General features: G+C 41.0%; 1 protein-coding gene across 9 annotated transcripts in view; it reads left to right on the top strand.

Moving 5' to 3' along the window:
* KIAA1210 (KIAA1210 ortholog) overlaps nt 1–11099 on the top strand; it is a 54486-nt gene extending 43387 nt beyond the window's left edge. For 8 of the 9 annotated variants that reach the window (XM_017817957.1, XM_017817938.1, XM_017817968.1 and 5 more), the window contains 6 exons: nt 332–544; nt 1036–1138; nt 2213–3793; nt 4553–4701; nt 5188–5293; nt 8941–11099. In XM_017817957.1, the coding sequence (XP_017673446.1) occupies nt 332–544; nt 1036–1138; nt 2213–3793; nt 4553–4701; nt 5188–5293; nt 8941–9113 (2325 nt within the window). In that variant the 3' untranslated portion in view covers nt 9114–11099. The remainder of the gene's footprint in view (nt 1–331; nt 545–1035; nt 1139–2212; nt 3794–4552; nt 4702–5187; nt 5294–8940) is intronic. The other variant, XM_017818013.1, reaches the window with a different exon arrangement.
* Nucleotides 11100–20314: the final 9215 nt, after the last annotated feature.

A 20314-nucleotide genomic window follows, 5' to 3' on the forward strand; every position in this document is an offset into this window, starting at 1 on the left:
AACTATACAAACGGCACCAGTGTCTCCTGCTGGTGTGTGCATGTACTGCAAACGAGTTTTCAGATAAGAAATGAGAAGAAGACAAGCTGAGGCTCTTAGTGTGGGAAAGCAAGAGACAGATGTTTCTCACTCTGTGTAACATACAGCTGAACACACAGAACTGAGTAATCTCTATGCAAAGATGACTTTAGGCAGGTATTTTAAAAAGAGGTTTTATGCCCCGAAACACAGCCATTTCAGACTTCTGAAATGGAAGGAGGTAGCAAAGGAACTGTTCCAGAGTTGTGGGGAAGCCAAGCAGAATGTCGAGCATTGTGTTTGTGTTTTACAGACACCTTCTGGAGCTTCCTCCAGGCCCATCAGTCCTTCCTCCCCTGCCACTCTGGGGGTCTCCATCTCACGAGGCAGCAGCTTCCTTCCTGTTGACTTCACCACCCCTGCCAGTCCCCTCGGCTGCCTGGACACCTCAGCAGCCAGGCACAGGATTGCCATAAACCCTCGGAAACAGAAAGGCTTTACCAACAAGAATCAGCAACCCCTCCAGGTAAGTGTTTTCCTGAAAAGAATCGCTCAGCAGAAGGAAATCAATGTGAATTTTTAACTATTATTTTAAATAGTTTTAAATTTTTTTCTTTCTTATCCATGTTCATTTACTTTTTCTGTTGGAGGAAGGGAAACCACCTCTTTTGCACCAACCAACCAACCAACCAAAAAAGCCTTGGAAAACTTTAGTATCATGGAAACTGAAGAAAGTGCAAGTTTTGGTTTTCATTATTTAGCCAAAAAGTTGGGGGTTATGCTTCATTTGTAAAAACATTCCTGTTGTTTGAAAAGCTAGCTGTCGGTTCTAAAGAGGCTTAAGTCCATTTCTGCAAGTCTAGTTCGTAACTGGAGTAGTATATTAACCACAGTGTTGGTAAATTACAGGGTGGGGGTTTTGTGTCTGTGTTTTGAGTATTGATAAAAGTTCATGTGTATAAAATAAAATCTTTGTGCTTGATTCTCTAATTAAAAGATCTTACTGCACTTCATTAGGTGGAACAGCTGGAAAATGAAGCATGTATTCCTACAACTCCAGAAAAGAAGGAGAATTCAACAGAATTACTTGAGAGTGACAAACATAAAAGTGATTGGGAAGGTAATAAAGACTTAATTGTTGCTACTTTAGGTGCTTGAACTCTGACAAGACCTATTTGAATTTTAAGTCTTTTAAAACTAGTTATCTTTTGGTTTTATATCGTAAAATCAATCCTGGCTGCTAAAGTGTTATGATGGAAAAAGTCATGTACACTCAACACAGTGGTACTGAAGTGGTGAACTTTGAGGGCAGCATTAAAAAATACATAAAGTGAAAGCACCATGTTCAGAAGTACCTGTCCTACACAGCTGTTTGGGTCACATTGGCTACCAAATTGAGTTCCTTAACACTAAGAAAAACCTTAACCTCAGCATTATATCTGTTATGTGTGACAGGTGACTTTGACTGGCTTGTGTTTACTAGGTCTTCCTTTGCTACTCACCCCCCTATCAACTGAATAGCAGCTAATTGCCAGTAGTAACACAATTGTAAGTTGTAAAACAAATGAAATTTCTCCAAACAGCACCAAAAGACTTTTCTCTGTAACACTGCCTTACCTGGCTGATGGTAGTGCAATGGTGTTGTGGGACTGTTGGCACTTTGTTGTCAGGGCAAACTCAGGGCAAACCCAGTGCTATCAGGCATCAGTTACTGTGTGTGCAGGCACATCTAAGCTATCCAGATGATCAACCCTGCTTGAAGCTGCAGGAGGCAGAGCTACCTGATGTTGAGGTGTCATGCTTATATGCAGAGAATTCTCCAGGTCAATGTAGACAGCCTTTTTAGGCATATGCATGAAGAAATGTCTAGGGAAATCTAGCTAGTAGTCTTACAATTAGGGATATGCACAAAAAACAACTAAACAGCAACTAATTTAGTACACCTGAAGCAGACAGCAACTTTCAGTCATTCCCCGGATTCTCCCAATTAGATATGTTCAAACTAAAACCTTTATTAGTCTTTCACTTGGACAGCCCTTTTCTAAATATGCTTTTAACAGCCTTATTTATCAGTTAATGGTGCCAAAACGTGGGACACTCATGTTAAATGACTGCACTGTCTGAAATGAATTAGTCATACAGATGGTGTTTGAATTGTAACTTTTAAGTGCACACTCTTCTCTGTTTAATACAGGATTATCAGCCCAGGTGGGACAATTTGCAAAGGGAGGCAGTTCTGTGGAGACACCGGGTGTAAAAACTCCCGCTGATGCTGCCCGTGACTCTTGTGATTCCACAGCTGTGGCAGGAGGCTCCTGTGCTTTGCTGCAGGAGGATGCAAGCCTTTCCTGCATGGACCATCACCACACAGCAGCCACACTCCCTCTGAGACCTGAGCCTTCTCCAGTGAACCTGGAGGAACACCACAGTGCAAAAGTGTTGCACTCTTCAGATGAGCCTGCTGATGAATTGAAAGAACACCAGCAAAGTACTGGGACTGAAGTACTTGCACTTCCAGAGCTGCAGCAACTCGAAGGAGAAGCTGTTGTGTCTCCAGACATACCAGCAGCTGACTTGTTTAGCAGTGGTGTGGAAACAGAGGGCATAGATATATTGGCGAATGTGTCCTTACTAAATTCTGTGGTCCCAAACATCAAAGCCCAGGAAAAGGGGGATCCACTGTTTAGTGGCAAAGTAGAAACCTGCTTGGGTACTGCTGAGAACCATTCCAACCGTGCCGTGCCAGGTTCTGCACTAAGCACTTCACAGGTTGCAGTAGCCGATTCAGAGTCTTGTGCTGGCGTTGAGACAGTGGCTGTTTTGGAGCCTGAAAACAGTTCAGTAACAAGAAATAAGAAAGAAACTTGTGAAATTATGGAATCTCAGTCACCCAAAGGCAATGCAGAAAAAAAACCAGACACTGCTGTATCTGTCTCCGAAGCAGGTTGCGTGCTACCTCGCGGTAAATTGGAAGGATGTTTTAAAGCAGAAACTGTTCCTGTTTCAAAGGGTAACAAACAGGCCAGCACATCATGCATTTCTGAAAAACTTTCCATTGGGTGTCTTGCCTCTTCGAGTTTGGCTGGCTTGAAGAGTAATATACCTTCTGATGATGACAGTAGGGAGTACCAGATAAGCAGTACAGATTCTCACAGAAAAACAGTGGAAGGCAATCAGTCTTCAGATGAAAATGTGAAAACTCCACTGAAGACTCCTTCTGCTAAACCAGTTCGATTTACCATTGCACCAGCATGGCAAAGATCTCTCTCAGGGGGTTCAAATGCAAAGGAAGATTCCTATTCCAGAAGTTCCCCAACGTCCCCTATAAGACCAGAATTCTTTGAGGGAATGACAAAAGAGCACACACGTTTTGATGCAGTCATCCAGGAATCAGCAAAAACCAATTCAGATAGATTTGATCGAGACTGTAAGGACAGAGATCTGCATTTGAATTCTTTTATGGAGTGGGCTGACCATGAAACTCAAAATGCTGAGAACCCATTTGGGGTCAGACTAAGGAGAACATCTTCTTTACTAAAATACCAGAGTGAAAGCCGTGTAGAGTCTCCAAAGCTGATCCCCTCAGCTGTTCCCGTTACTTCTTCTGCTTCAACCAAGGAGGATCAGAAATTGATGGGAACTGGGAAGCCACCTCCAGACCTTCCTGTCAGCACAAAATCAGTTGTTAAAAAGCCTGATCTCCTAGAAGACAAAAATCCCCCCAAGACCAGATCAGAAGAAGTGGCAAAGAAGCAAAATGGTCATAAACCTTCAGGTATTTATGCTGTGTTTTTAACCAGACATTGTAGAAAACAGTGGTCATGTAATAGGCTTGGCAGAGTGGCAAATAAAAGATAAAAATCCTCTTGATGAGGACCAAATTCAGCCTTGAGTTCGTCAGCACTATAATTTAATTGGCTTGATGATTTGGCCAGTCAAGAGAATTCTTGGCTTATTTTAATGAGGGGTGTGTTCCAGCAAGAATAACAGCAATAGCTTGAGGGCTATATCTGAAACATTTCTGCTACGAGGTACTTGTGCATATAGTCAGAGTTTTAACACAGTTTTTTAAAACTTGCTGCTGTTTGGTAGTTAATAATTCAGACTGCATCTGCTCAAACCTTAACTAGAAGTTGCATTAGGTGTGATTATTTTTTTCTACAATGACTTAATTTAAAATATTTAAAAAGTGACAAGGCAGCCTGTATTTTACTGCCTACATGAAAAAAATCATGTTTAGCATATTAATTTAGTCTGCAATATAAGGATTTTGTTTCAAAGACAAAATCCAGTTCACAACAACCTTAGTGGGAGTTCTGCCATTGACTTAAATGGAAGCGGACTTGGGTCAAAAACTCCAAAATAAACAGGAAAAAGCAGTTATTGCCAAGGACAAAATCATCAGGGAAGGTAATTTCATCTCCACAGTGTTCAAAGAGTATTACAGATGCTGAAGGATTTAAAACATGAAACACTAGCTTTAGGCTGACTTGACCTAAATCCCTTCTTTACTTAAAAAATGCTTCTTTTGTAGAAAAAGTCACTCCATATTTGGAAACTGCTTCCTCTGAGCCAGCTTGGGTCTCCATGGCAAAGCTAAAACAAAAGGGTTTCCAGGACCACCCTCTTGCCAAAGAACATAAAGCTGAAGACAAAGCTTTGACCAAAGTGGATCAGGAGGAGGTAGAGTACCAAGTAATGTTGCATGGGTGTGAATCCTGCCCTAGGTTGCCTGGGTGCTTTTGCAAACTGTTCAATGTCATCTTCATGGGAGGTGTGTTGTGAGCACTACCCAAAGAAATATTTGCAGGGCCGGCCTCTAAAAACACTGAGGCAGACAACTGATGCAAGTGAGCAAACACACATGTGCCTACACTGTCCCAGTGATTAGTTTCAGAGCTCCTGTATGTTCCTTTGCACTCCTCAAACCCAAACATTTTCAGAGCTTGCTTATTGCCCATAATGTATTTATGTAGCCCAAGGGCTGCTTTGAGCTGTATTAGCTTCCTCACTGCCTTCTCCCTCCCTCCCACAGGATGTCCCCAGCCATCCTTGTCTGGCTTTTACTGCATTTCCACAGTCGGGTTTGAGATGTTGCCAGGGTGAGCTTTATGAATGCCAGTGGCTAGTGGTTCAGTTGCATTCTTTTCTTCTCCCTTCATGCTGTAGCAAGGGATCTGTGCTAGTGAGAACATACTGAAGAAGAATCTGCCTTCCAGCTTGAGCTCTCAGGAGAAGAAAATGCAAATGAAGACCAATGTGTCTGCAGCAACAGGTATTCTTTTTCTTTACATAGTGGCTACGGTTTATACCAGTAAGTGGTGTGGGTGGCAGGTGATGGGGGAAGATAGACCCATTTTTATAATCAGCACACTTTATATAAGGCCCGGTCAGAGTGTATTGTGTGTAAGTCAACATAATGGCTTGCTCTTCCAGCAGAGAAAGCAAGCGAGGAACTTTTATCTCCACTGCCGGTTCACAGAATGGCATATAAACAGTCTGGTGATTTATTACCAGCCAAGGTCAGTACTAAAGAATAGCAGCTGAAGTTGGAGAGTGTCCAGAAGAGAGCAGCAAAAAAAGGTCAGGACTTCTAGACCTCCAGTCAGCCAGGAAATACTGATGGAAGGGGATTTGTTTAGTCTAGAAAAGACAATAGAATTTTCTGTAGAGGCCAAGACTAGTTTTTATGACCTTTATGAGCTTAAAATGCACCAGGGGATGTTTAGCTTAGATATTAGGAAATACCATCTAATAATAAGAGTGGTGAAGTGCAGAAAATGTGGCTTGCATACAGAGTGTATGCAGTTTCCATTGCTGGATGTGTTGAAGAGATAAACACGTATCAAGAATAATTTAGGCAGAGTGAGTTTCACCCTCAGGTGAACAGAGGCCCGATGGCCCCTCTCCTGATCTGTTAGCTGAGTTTCTGGATAATAAAGATGCAGGGGAAGAGTGTGACTCAGACATCGTGACTCACATTACCTCTTCCAAGGCTTCTGCTGGGCTGCAGCTTATCCCTTCCTGCTTACTCAGTGTGGTGCCAAACCTCCAGCTACATATAGATAAGCTGGTTCTTCAGCTGTAAAAGCATATTGTGCCAGCTGAAAGCTATTGATTTCAGATACTGCCTAAGAAGATGAGAAATGCCCCACTGTGTCAGAGCTGTGGCTTTTCTGTTCCAGATTCCTGTTGCTGACACAGTAGGAGATGCTGTCTAGAGAGAGCACATGCACCTGGCCACTTTTCCCTTGTAATCTGCCAGCATCCAGAGTTGTTGTGCTAGAGATTTTAGGTGGTACCTCTGTGCTGCTCCCTGTAGTAGTTGTTTTTAGAGCTGTTATCCATTTCTGAATCTACAGGTTCTACAAAATAAGCTTTCTCCCTCAATACAGATATCTGGCTGGCTCAGGATGTGTGCACCAACACAGAAGCTCTGATGGCAGTTGCCAATTAACTCTGTGTGTGTGACTAACATACTGTAGCTTTTAGAAAGGGTTCTGTTACAAGCCAGCTTTGTCTTATGCTTTTAGGTGTCAAGTGAGAGATTAAATGTAAACAGGCCAAGATTTTTGCTTGGATTAGGTCTTCCTTTGAAAGGCTGGCACAAGCAGACTGGATTTCTGTTTGTTGAATCATCTAAACCTTGGAAGCCAGCAGCCTTCAGTCAAAATTCAGAACTTCACAAACAAATCTGCTACTCCTTTACTAGAACTTGCACTCTTTGTGGTCCTTGCAGCAGAACTACAAGTTTTTGTGCATCACCTCTTCCTAAGAATTGGCCTAGTTTCCTGACATTTGATAACTGTTTCCTCAGCTCCAGAGACAGCGTTTATTTATAGGCATATTCGAGTGTTCCACACCTTGAACATCACGAAAAGCTCTGACTAGTGCTGATGTTTGGAAAACACTGCTCCTCTGCTGCTTGCAAAACCATGCCCTATTGTTTAGGAAATGTTCAGCACTATCCATGTGTGAGTAGGAAACTGGGAATCCCAAATGTAACCTCCCCTTTATTTGATTCCCATTAGCACAGCCAGCAATTTGGCTAGTTGAAGGTGCTGGTGGTGAACAGGTCGTAGATTTAATATCCAGAGAAATTATTAACTTGGATCATGCTTTTTGGCATATGTTAACTGTTAGCAGTTTTCTTAATGACTGGTTGAAGTTTTCTGTGTGATCCACACAAGCTGCATGCAACAGCAAGAGCCAGGACAGCTCAAGGTCAGCTAAGTTTGGAAGAGAATTCCAAGACATCAGTTCCTTACTTTAATGAGTGTTGTTACTGCTGCATGACAGCCCATGTCACAACCAAGGGAAGTTTCCTCTTGCTCTCCCACCTCACCTTAAGCCCCGTGAGGTTGGTCTCAAAGCCTGTCTTCCTGCAAATAGGAGTGAGCCACTGTTTTGGGATTTTGTTTTACCTTGTGCTGTTGAGACCATGCTAACAGTTTTAGAGTCGCTTTTGCTTATTACAAAGAAGGAGGTCTTCCAAAATGTGGAAATTAATTTTCAAAATAAAAATTTCAGTAACACCTAAATTCCTACATCTTCTTAGACACTTCTGAAAGTCTGCTGTGTATGAGCTGTGTATGTAGAACTGCAGGCTGTTTTTAATGAATAGTATACTTCCTCCAGTATTCCTAAGTGCAATTTGTCTCCCGCAAGAACTACCAACCAGCCAGAACTTTTGAAAGACAAGGGACCTCCTGAGTGGAAATAGGGAACTACTTTGGCTCTGCTCAGGAGTGTGACTGATGGAGCTGATGGATATTTTCCATTGATTTCAGCTCAAGCAAGCTCAAGCTTCTTGCACTTAACATGGCTTAAGTCCACATGTGACCTCTGTTGTTGTGCTGGAGCACAGCAGCCTAATCATACCTGCCTCACACCACACACAGACTAGTCAAGTATGAGAAAAAGTCTGAATTTTCTTAGTTTGACTGACACAGAAATAAAGTACTGCCTGGATTGAAATGGATGGAGAGAGCATGGTGATGAAAAGACTTGTGAACCATATCTCAAGAATGAGAGCTGCATTCCCTGAAGCCCCATTCTGGGATGTCTGTCTGAAGGTGTTAATTTTGAAAAATTTCAAATAAGATGAATGGAGGAGGCCTTTTCTAAATAGGCACTCAAAGCCATACAGGGAGCATTATCTGTATTTGTCATTCCTTTGTGAGGATGACAGGCTTCTGTTAGGCTGCATCAAGAGGAACACCTAGTCCCAGCTTTTTGGCTTAAAAGTCCAAGAATATAAAGCACTGGTTTGATCCCTACCTAGTATTTAATAATATTGCTGCAGCAATATTTGTGCCAGCAGTGAGGACTGAAAAAAAACTTTAAGTCTTCTCAGTGTTGAAAAACATATACCAGTTACTTTTAACTCCACAGCAAGCCTGGGGTGATCCTTATCCTGCAGATATTTTACTTCCGTTTTCCTGTGTACTCAGGAGTCTTATTCCTGGATTTTCTTGCACTCACAGAGCAGAATTAGTCTGTGGAACTCCTTGCTGTGCACTTTAATGGAAGTCAAGTGTTTGAAAAGATTAAGAAATTAATTAGCCGAGAATATGAATTAGAAAAATAACTGGTGCTATAGTCTCCACATGCTTGAAGAATTTTGAAGAATTTCTTCATTTATCAGGGCTCAGACACTTGCTGTTGGGACTGAAGAGAAGATTCTTATATTACTCACTAGCAGCTTGCTATCAATTTTCCTGTTGCAGTAGCTGGTCCTTGCCATTGCTGTAGCTGGACCAGATAGTTCCAGAGATAACCAGTTTAGCAAATCTTCTGACTTATTTGTGATTCACAAGCATTTTGGGCTGTAAAACAATTGCTTCAGAGATGAGGAAATATTACTGGCAGAAATGGAGTCTTTAGCCTTCTGATGAGTGCTGGATATCTTCTTGTTGGCAGGTAAAGTTGAACCTATTTCTCAGGAAGCATCTGTGATTCCTGCTGTTGAAAAGGAAGCAAGGCACTCCTCTAACCTGCCAATGACACCCTGCAGTCCTGCTGAACCACCGTGGCTGTCCCTGGCCAAGAAGAAAGCCAAAGCATGGAGTGAAATGCCCCAGATTGTACAATAGCAAATGACAGGAGCATCCTTCTTCGTATTGCCAATAGCTGCGTTAACTCCATTTAATCCCTTCTTTACTGTGACCATTTTTTGGAGAAATTAGAGCCTTAAAGCTTTTGATCAGACTGTTGTATGTAAATACACGATGAAGAAATGCCATTGCAGGCTTAATTTGATGTATTAGGAAGCTGAACATTTCCTACTACCAAACACTAGGAAAACTTGATTAATTTTTATATCCTTACACATCGATGGTGATGTTCTAAAGAGGACATGCTTCAGGCTTTTGAAACATTTCTCTAGCAAAATATGTTTTTAAAGTTTCTTTTAAAGAAACTCTTTCTTTTAAAGACCATACAGTATTTTGTGCAGTTTCTTTGAGCTAAGAAATTAATGTATGCTATAAAATAGATACAATGCTGGGCACTGACGCATCATGACTCATGGGCATTGATGTCACCACACTTCTTTCTCTAATGCTCTGGGATGGGCAGTCTGACTTTGCTTCAGATTGTTAATGGATCTGCTTTGTGATAGCTGTAAGATCTTAACACATTATGAGTTAGAGCAGTTCTGGCTTTGTGTGGTTTGAAGTCACAAGGCTTTGGTCTTGGTGCTTTGCTCATGGATACCCAGTGGAATGGCCCAGAGCCACACATCCATTCTCTCCCATGCACTGGAAAACTGTCACGCTGTAGTGTATGCTCTGCTTTTGGTTCCACCTTTGGAAATCTGGGGTAATTTAGACATTCTGCTCAAAGAATCCATCCTTTCTTTAATTATGGCAAACAGTGATTTTTTGTTTTGTGTGAGATTCCTCAGCCAGTTGTCTCTCTTAAAGAGTGTGTTGGGGATGAGAGCTCTGCTCCTTAGAAGGTGGCATCTTGTTTTCAAGAAATGCCACTCCCTATGTTCATATGGATATGTATTTAGTCAGTTGTATTTAATATTAGTGATACAAGGGGCATCTGCTTTCCTTCTTGTCTCCTCAGTCTTTAACCTGTAACTCAACATCAGTCTGAGAATGTGCAGCTGGGGCAGGATTGTTCTCTCAGGGCCTGGCCTTGCAGTCACTTAAACTGACAAAAGTTTTGCTATTGGCTTTGAAAGACACAGACATTTGAAAAAGAAGCTTTGTAAAATGATGTTAGTGGCATAAGTGGCAGTAGCACTTAATGGTCCTTTTCAGTTCTTGCAGCATTGCACATTATATAGCTTTTGTTTACAGTTAGTGCAAGATTTGAAGGCTGACTTGGCTGATGGACTGTTTTTAGCTGGAAAGTTGGTAGGTATTTTTAAGGATAATAATATCTATTGATAGGATTAACTGCAAAATGAAATAAATTGGTTTCAGATCAGCTCAAACAAGACTTTAATCTTCCAGTCTTGGCCTGAATTTAGTAAGTAGCTCTTGCAATTTGAAAACAGTATTAATTATGAGGTAGACAGTGATTTTTTTAAATTTTTTTTTTCATATAGGTGAAAACTTACCCAAGTAGGCTCAGAATCTATAGATACTCTTTATTCTGGAATTAGCACCAGAAAGAGTAGGAGTTTCACATTGGCTTGGTAATCAATGCCTATTTTATTACTTGTTTTTCTCTGCTTTAGGAAGCATATCTTCTCTTACAAAGACTGAAACATTTGTATTTCTCTGAAACTTTTGACTGTAATGTAAATGAACATACTCAGCTTTGATTCCTGAAGTTTTCTACAGCTGCTATCCCATCACATGCTTACTGACCCTGTGAAATATGGGCATTTCTATATTCAGTAAACTTTCTTCTCTTTTTATTAATATGGATTGTGATCCTTCATCCAAAGTACTGCAAATGATGCTATAATCTCTCTTTCCCTGTGTTTGCTTTTGATCTTAATACTGTTCCTGTCTTTTACGTTTGGTATGTATATATGTTTTTGTAATCCTTGTCTTGAAGGAACCCGGTTTGTATTCCATTCTCATATTTGGTTTACTATTAAATGCTGTTGGCAGTGATGATGGTATAATTTCTGGGAAAAAAAGAGGGATGAATGGCCCCCATTCATTAAGGAAAAAAATAAAAAAGAGGTCTTTGGTCAATATAGACTCTATACATGGATATACTGCACAGATTTTGTTTTGAGGTGATTTTGTGTGACCTAAGACTGATCAACATGGCTGGTCAGACTAAGAAACTTTTCTAAATCTAGCTATTTAGCAGTTTAAAAATATCACCAGAGAGCTGATGGCTCTCCTTTTGTTTTGGAGTTATTGCTCCTCCAGTGAAGGGTTGGTTTGAAGGCAAGCACTCATGGTTGTAGGAAGCCCTGAAAATACTTCTTCAAATGTGTTCAAACAAGCTGCTCTAAAATATTTCGGAGGTGCTTTACAAAAGAAGGAAAACACGAGAGAATTATGAGATGTTACATTTGAAATTCACTTGCATTCTGGATTTCTGAAATTAATGTTTTCAAGTTTCTCTCTTCAACTGAGGGAACAAAAAACACTCAGAGAAAACATCAAAACTGAGTCTCTGGAATATCAGGGATTTATTGATTCATTTATAAAAGTTGGTAGCTCTATTAGCAGGGTCTTGATTTCCTGTTTTCCAAGTGTAGTTTTCAGGTGTTTGATCAGTAAAAATAACTAACATAACAAGCACCCTTTGGGTGGTTATTTCTAGACACAATCACCGTCTTTGAAAATGAGCTGTGTTGAAGTGGGGAGTTCTTTGCAGAACGTCACTGTGAGGTTTTGTGCCTCGGGATCTGTAGCTGAGGATGTAGAAATCTGTCCCTGGAATTCCCTGTGCACAGTCCAGCGACTGGGGCTTGGCTTTGGTGCTGCTGTGTGACAGCAGAGGGTGCTGGAACCTTCCCCGAGCGGCGCAGAGGCTGCTCAGTGTTGGAGAAGGCGAATTTCAGCGTGGTTGTAGGTGCACTCTTAAAATAAGAGGAAAGCACTAAACACTGGCCCTTCTCATGTTAAAGTTTGGATAGAGAGGGCCCCCCTAACATATTACGTTATGTCTTTTTAAGGGCTGCAGTCTAAAATAGCGAATGTAATTTGTTTTGAAGCATTACAGCAGAAATTCTAAGCTTAGGGAAGCTGTGACTCCTGAGTTTGTGCCACCTGCTCTGCTAAGTGCTTTTGAGATCAATACAGGAAGGATATTAGCCTGTGGAGATACTCTGTCCTTTAGAACTGCTCCTGGAAGATGATACATCTGAAGGATACAGGTAATGAGAGATGTGATTAGCAGCCTACTGAAGAAAGCAAACATTTTTCTTTGTCTTTTCCTCCAGGGTGTGTTAACCTACCTACAATTTTGTTCGAGATTTAATCAGGTTATAAGATTTGACAAACTTGTCTCATCAGCCATCACCAAAATATTTATAATGATGTCGAAGCTCTTGTATTTGGGGAATACTTGTTTAGGATTCTGACCTTGACTTCTTGCTTTATGTAGTTGTTGAATTCTGCCTGTTCTATGTTGTCAGGAAGTATTGCACCCAAAGTATCAATATTTGTTGCAGGCTACAGCCTCGTTTAGTTGTTGATGCAGAGGTTCACTGAAAGCTCTGTTTTTCATTGAAAATGAATTTGACGTCTTTTGTGGAAGTACACAGGTGAAATAAACTGTAAATTCTGGACTTGGAACACAAACCCATTCCTCTGCCCAGAACAAAATGCCTGTTCAGGTATTTCCAGCTGGATGGTTGAAGGGGCATGGCTGGGTTGCAGTGAATAACAGTTCAAGCTGAGAAACAACAGGTTTAGAGTGGGAAGCTGCAATTCCAGTTATTCTTCCATAGTGGGATGGATCTAAGCCCAAGGAAAGGTAATGAAAGGGGCCTTTAAGTAGGGGCTCTTCATGCATCTCTTCTCCCTGCACATGAGGCAGCAGAATGTGATGTGTTCTTGTGAAGAGTGGAAATACATCAGAGGTGCCCACTGTGATCCACAGCTTTTTTTTTTTCCTTCTTTCATTTGATGCAGCCCATATAATTCCACTTCATTTAGCCCAGGAGAGGTAACACTTCTTTACCAGACCTTGTTCCTTGCTCTCAACCACATTAAGCAGATGAGCACCATGACTGCACTGCAAATCAAAACTGGTTTTGGCCTGCTGGTCAAGTCCACAGCAGCACAACAGTTTAAATGGAATTTCTGTGTAATCCATGTGTTAAAAACGCAGCTTCTCAGGAGTGAGCTAAGCCAAAGTTTAGCAGCTTCCTCTGTCTTGAGGGGCAGATTATTGACTGGAAAATGTGAGATGCTATTTTTATTCTTATTGTGCTAGGAGTGATTTAAAAAGAAGCTATTTTAATAGCTGTTTATTTTTTAGAGGCAGTTCAAAGAAGAAAAATCTAGAGGCAGGTTATCTAAACAGGATTATTAACTGTCAATTCTTAGACTAGTCTAAACCAAGTTAGTTGCTAAACAAGAAACAGGTATGGAAATGGCTGAAGTGTGGAGTATTTTATTTATATAATTTTGTATGATGTAGAAATGAAAAGGCAGCAGGAAGGGATTGATTGACATAAATAACCCACATGGAAAAGGTTGTTTGGTATCTGAAACTCTTGTTCCAGCCTTTCTTCTCTCTGCCTCACAATATTTCACTTCTCTCTCTAAGCATTCTTATTTTTCATTTGTGGGATCAAAACCAATTTTTACTTAACCTGTTTTGTAGTCAGCCATATTTTACAGAATTTGGATGAAAAGCTGACAAGCCCATGATCACATACCTGTCAATACTGGCAACAGTGTCTTGTTCAAAGTTCATCCTAACCTCCATGGTTAAACTTCAATTTCCCTATTACACCATTCAGACCTCAAATTAGTTTTGATTTGCAGGTATTTTTCCAACACAGAAGGATGAGGTTGGCTGCTTTAAAATTAGAACCTCTACACAGTGCTTAGGAATATGTTTCTGTGGCATTGAGGTAACTTTTTCCAAGTTACACAATAAGTTCACTGTAGCAACGGCAGCAATGTATGGGAAAGGGTTGAAGTCCTGGGACTGTGTTGTGTTTCCATAGAGTTTAAATTCCATGCAGCAGCCTTCCCTAATGGTGTCATTGGCACTGCTGAGAGCTGACAAAGCAGGAGGAGATGTTGCTGGCTGGCTCTGTGTGTCGTTTAGGCTGTGCTAAATGCCAGCATCACTGCTGACGTGGGCAGAGGGGTGAAGTGACAGTCGTGGAGAAGAGGTGGAAGGGTGACGTGCACCCCAAAGGTGCAGCATTTTACCAGTTGTGCCTGTGGGATGAAATCACTGGACTTTGTGAGCTGTGGAGGTATGTTTTATTCATACAGGAGTAAATAAAGTGACATTTCTGTCACAGCTAGATGTACAAATTAGGATATATCTACATTAAACTGGAGCTGTGTTTTAAACACAAGAGGCATTTACTCAGTTTGGATCCTGAGTCATACATATTTCAAAGAGGAGGAATAAATATGTGTTTCAGTAGAACATTTAATTTGTAAAAGTAGTTCTACCCAAAGATGAGTGACCTGATCTGTAGCTATATGAAAAGAAATCAGAACAGTGTCTCATTTTATGTTTTAATTTCCATTTTGACAGAACAATGTATTACATAAGCATCCTTAGTGTTATGATCCCTTTTAAAAAATAATTGTCTCCTTACTTTGCATTGTTTATAGAATAAGAGCTTTGGCTGTTAGAAGTACTACATATGGTGGTAGAATAATTATGGGGAATATGCACATTGCATGTAAAATGCTAGGAGAATCAACATCACTTCTTATTTGCTATTTATTTAATAGTTTCATAGTACGACTTGCTACTAAAGCACAAATTCTGCAAAGTCCTCTAGCATGGATCAGTATGGGGTGGGGCTTGGACTGACCCCATGGGGCCTGTAGAAAGTTAGACTGCAGGTCTAGTCCTGCTCTTGAGTGGACACACTGGAAATTGGATTTGGCTCCTTCTAAGAGATGTTTAAGCGAAGTGAAACAAAAACTTTTAGAAAAGTATGTTATTTTTTAAAATAATCAACCATGTCATGCAAATTCAAACAATATAACTTGGGGGTTGAAATGGCATGGATTGATGTGACAAAGTGTAATGTTGCAACCTCAAGTCCAAGTACTCTTGAATGGGGGGAAAGTTGGGTCTTAGCCCTTACTCCTGGGAATCCAGGTCTGGTAACCAGATCTGTGTGACTCTGGGGCTGTGATTGGTCTTACACCTCTAAGAGGTGTGTTTGGCTCAGACTTGCTGAGTGTGAAGGTCTTCACTTATTCCTAGGTAACACACCCCAAAATGGTGTTATCTGAAGGATCTGATGACATCAGTCAGAAGTTCCAAGCAAATGCATCTTCTCTAAAGCCAAGTTTGATAAGTCACTTCTGAGAGTCCTTTAAATCCAAATAAGGAGTAGCTGCTCCACGCAGTGTGTTTGCATCCATACCAGCAGGCATCATGCTCCACAGTATATTTGGCTTTATGTTGGGACAGAGGCTCCCTCCTGCTATTCAGAGAAAGAAATGTTTGTGCAGCTTGAGTTTAGAGACTCTGGTGAGTGAGCTGAAGCCAGTCATTGTCCAGATGGGACCTCTGATGTGTTCCATGGAATGTTTAATTAATCTAATTCAGTGGGTTTCCTACAGCACAGGTGTCCTTATGACTGCAAGACACTGATTTGGCCCAATGTAGCAAAGGTCTCATTTGCAATTTCACCAAAGTCACTGGAATTGACAGGAATTGGGTGGGAATGTAATTTGTTTATGCTGGTTTGTATCTTACTTCATCCTTTTTCTTATGGATTTCTCCTTTGAAGGCAGTAACTCAAAAGTGAGAGCATATAGAGACACTGCCATGACTAATTCTTTTTTAGAGCACTCCATTCCTTTAGAAAGACAGTTCGTTTCTCTGAAAAGCTAATGGCATAACACAGGGGGCTGGGATGGAGAGGTGGGATACCTGGACCTCTCTGTGGGGACTTCAGGTGTGCCAGAGCCCATTCCCCTTCCTGCTTCACCTTCTCTGCCCTGGCCAGGAATCTGAAACCTGGCTTGGGTGCAATGGGGTGAACCAGGAGGCTGGTGTGTCCAGCCCCAGCCCTGCACTGGGGCTGCTCCGGGTACCGGAGTCCCACGGCCTGAGCCAGCCTCGAGCTCCTCCTGCAGCATCGCGGCAGTGCCTGTGCTGACCGGGAGCCACCCGTGCTCTTCCCAGCCAGGATCAGTGTCTCGGCTTCCTGCAGACACTCTGCAGGCGGCTGCGTCTTGCAGGCTCAGAGCCTTGACATTTATTTACTCTCCCCTAGTGTTTCCCTTGCTGTGCTGACGTAACCAAGGCCATTGCATAATAACCCAGTCTTCAAAATTACTTTCTCATAGCTTTTACCACGTGAAAGAAGTTGAGCCAGCAATGCTGGCGGTGTCCAGAGCCAGAGCTGCTGGAACATCTGATTCCTTTGCCTCAAAGAGGCAACTTGTCAGTCTTCTCCCTCTGTTTAATTATGGGAATTTCAGAAGTGTGTGCACACGCTTTTGTACTGACTGAACAGATACAACCAACTATTTTCCAGACAGAACTCATACTTTTACTAGACTTTTGCTTTTGTTTTTATTAACAGTATGGGTCTGTAACCACAGTACTGCAGTAAAGATTTTTTATTTCAGGGAGTGACTTAAACAACAACAGACTTCATGCAATTTTCCAAAGAAATGTAAAATAACAGGAAGGATTTCAGTGCTAAGTAGCACTTCAGGCTTTCTTTCAGATCTTAGGAACATCTCTGTCAGAAAAGAACAAATCTGCTACAGCCAATGGAATTAGTTTGTTCTAAATAAGATTATAATTCGGCCATTCTGTTTCTGCATTGCTCAAAAATAAATTTCAGTAAACAGCTTAAAGTCAAGTCTCCTCCTAGCTATGCCAGAACTATGCTGAAGTGGGAGGAAATTTCCCCAAATTCACACTGTCTGATACTAGTCCACAGTGAAAAAATTGTTGAATAAATATCTGTGTTTCCTAGGTAGCCCTTTCAGAACTTGACTTGTAATTAAAAGCTGTCTCTTACTAAAAATACTGTTTTATTGGCTTGCTTGACTCCCTCGATGTCACTGCAGACATTTCTTCCCCGAACTTTCCTCAAGTGGGAGATTTCACAGGCCAACCACAACTGAATTGGTGAGGTGGCACCAGGCTGGGTACCACCACATGTCACCTGTCCTGCAGCTTTACTGATGTGATGTGGTGCCTCTGGTGTAGTGGCTTTTTGGTCAGAACTGACCAACATCCACCTGACTCCGAGGGAAAGGAGGGCAAGCTCACATCCCCCTGCAAGACAGTGTTGGCATTTCCATGGGCATCCACAGCCCCCTCTTCAGTTATGTTTGCATTGATGGTGGACCCCAAGTTGAAAGGGACATTTTGAGTTAGATAGAAAGTTCTCCAGAGTTCAGTAAGAACTGAGGTTGTGGTTCTGTGTGTTGTGGAACTCTAATTCAGATGCGTTGCTCTGGTCCAAATCTGGATCTGAATTCCCCCAAAGCTTGGGGATATTTGGAGGACTGTTTTTGCTTTTAAACCCATGCAATCTTCTCATTCTTATAAGCAGTGTTCATTTTGGACTCACTCTGTTAATATGCAGCCTAACAGGAGCAGCTATCAACACATAATCATAAATATTTCTACTAATAGCCCAAGCCTGACATTCTGACTTAATTAATCTGATTATGTTTAATCATAAATTGTAATAATGCTTTGGACATATTTTTTAACTGGTGAGGCTGCTAATCAGTTTTGCAAAATTGGCATTCACCAGGCTAGGGATTTACCTTGCTTGAAGGCAATATTAATCCCTGGCTAAAAAGATGACTGTCTCTACTCTCTTTGTATTTCTAGAATTGTCAAACTGACCTTTTTTTTTTTTTTTTTTTTTTTCTGGTAGCGCAGTGAAGTATATTATTATTCATTTGAAAGAAATCAGTTTATGGGGAATGGTTCATCTACTCTATGAAAAATAGTTTAGAGATATGTCTTGATTTATTTTGGCTTTGATCAGTTAACAGCTGAGTGCTTAAAGCACAGAAATAATAGCTAAACTGATGGACTTGTGACCTTTCATTGCCACAGAAGCAGCAAAGTGCCTGTGTATCTAATGCTGACAGGCCAACTTTGTCTAGCTGGGAAGGGCTGAAAATAGGAAGTTGGTTTCCATTTTGGTTTCCCAGAGGAGTGTGTGTTATGGCTCCAAGGAAGGCAGGGAGTAGACATAGAGCTTTTGCCTTGTTTTTTAGATGACATCCCACTTTGCTCTTACCTGTTACTTTGTCTAAAGATGTTTCCTGGAATGTAAAATTTCTGCAAGTTTGCCTTTGAGCACTGGTTTTCTGTAGAAGTTTGTGCAGCATCTTTCATGCTCTGGTGAGACAAGGCTTTGTGAGACATGCAGGACTTGTGGATGGTTAACTTTGACCAGTGTGAAATGATGGTTCAGTGCTTTTGCTGAACTATCACTGATGCAAACTGCCTCCACAGAATAAACCTGATTCTTAAAACTTCTCTTAAAGGATTGAAGAAAAAAGTTGGTCTCTAGCAATGAAATGCCGTTTTTATTTTAGGCATCTCAGTGTATGAGTGAGGAAGTAATCTGATTAGCACATTTGCTAGAGAAATGAACCAATGGGAAGGTGAAAATATTAATAAAAGATAGTTGATTTATACTCAAACTGGCCTTTAAATTTGCAATATATGCTGTAAGAACATGCTTATATAACCTCTATTTCTATTCATAAAGGTTTATGTGGGTCTATATTGAATTATGCATTTAAAATTAATCCACTGAGGCAGCCCACTGAGATGCCACTTCTCATTTAGTAACTGCATTAAGGACTTTGTGCTTCATTTAGAAACTGTGAGAAGCTTGCTTTGTGATGTGGAGAGGCACTGACCTGCCAGATTCAGACTGGCTATTATAGGGGGTTTAAAACAATCATCTCTCCGTCTCTCTCTTTCTGATTTACCAGTAAAACTCCATTCTTGACTCGTGTGACCTGGCTCATGCAACTTGGCTGAACCTGATAGACCCAAAAGATTCGTGTCAGATTCTTAGAAAAGATTATTGAAGATTTTCTTCAGAAGTTGGGAACAGCCAATTCTGCCTTTCCAAGGCCGTGGGGACCCAGAATGTACAGACACACACATTGGGGTTTTATACCAGCAGCTGTAATTCAAATTTATTAAGTGTCTTGTTTGTGTAGCTTTCCAGTTCCTCAGACATTGCAAAAGGGTCAAGAGCTCTCCTAGATGTTTATGTGGATTTTTTTCTAAGAAATCTTAGGCTCTTAGTTCTTCTGATTGGCATTCTCCAAAGTGCAATTTTGCTTCTAAAATGGCTGCAGAATGGTATTGTGAGGCTCTGTGTCTGAATTAAACTTTTTAACCTTAAAAATAAAAGTATACCAGTTCTGCATATCCACACTGTGGCATAAAATACAAATTGACAAATCTACGTGGCCTATCTCATTGATCACAAAAAATGACTTGTTGTGGGAATGATTGCCTTTATTGACTCTGGGCAAACCTGTTGTCTTTCTATCCTGTTTTTGCTTGTTATTGTTTTTATTATTAAGATAACGCTTTGTGGCCTTAGTTTAAACAAATTATGAAATACCTAGCAAGACTTGGTTTGTATTTCTCATTCTCTGAACTGTGCTCATACTGCCAAAGTATTCAAGTGTCTCCTGAGTATTTAAGAAGTTAATTCTGTGACTACTGAAAATGAGGGACTTTGCTCTCATACAGAGTTGTGCCCCTTCTCTTCCATATTTTCCACCATATTGGTCCCCGATTCCTTGTGTTATCTACTCCACGTTAAAGATTGTCCAGAGCCACCTGGAAGCTCACCACCTTCTCTGTGTGTGCACCTGCATGTTGGGGGACTGGCTGGCAGTCTCAAATTTGAAAGGAGGTGGTAGAAATGGCAAATAAATTGGTTAAAAATCAGCCACCTGGTTCAAAACTTCTCAGAGGGAATGGACAGGCAGGATCATACTGTAAGTGAAGCTTCTGTAGAAAACCAGGCTAGAAGGATAAACAGTTGTAAGAAGAACATTCCCTCACTTTTACATTCTGTCTCCCTTTACAGTCAGCAAACAGAACAACTTGTTCGGTTTGCTGCTTTATTTTTGTGTGAGAGAATTAATATGTGTGATTTACTAGAGGGAAGCTAAGTTGAAGAAAAGGA

The sequence above is a fragment of the Lepidothrix coronata genome, unplaced genomic scaffold (genome assembly GCF_001604755.1).
Source record: "Lepidothrix coronata isolate B3197 unplaced genomic scaffold, Lepidothrix_coronata-1.0 Scaffold2, whole genome shotgun sequence".
NCBI classification, from domain to species: Eukaryota; Metazoa; Chordata; class Aves; order Passeriformes; family Pipridae; genus Lepidothrix; species Lepidothrix coronata.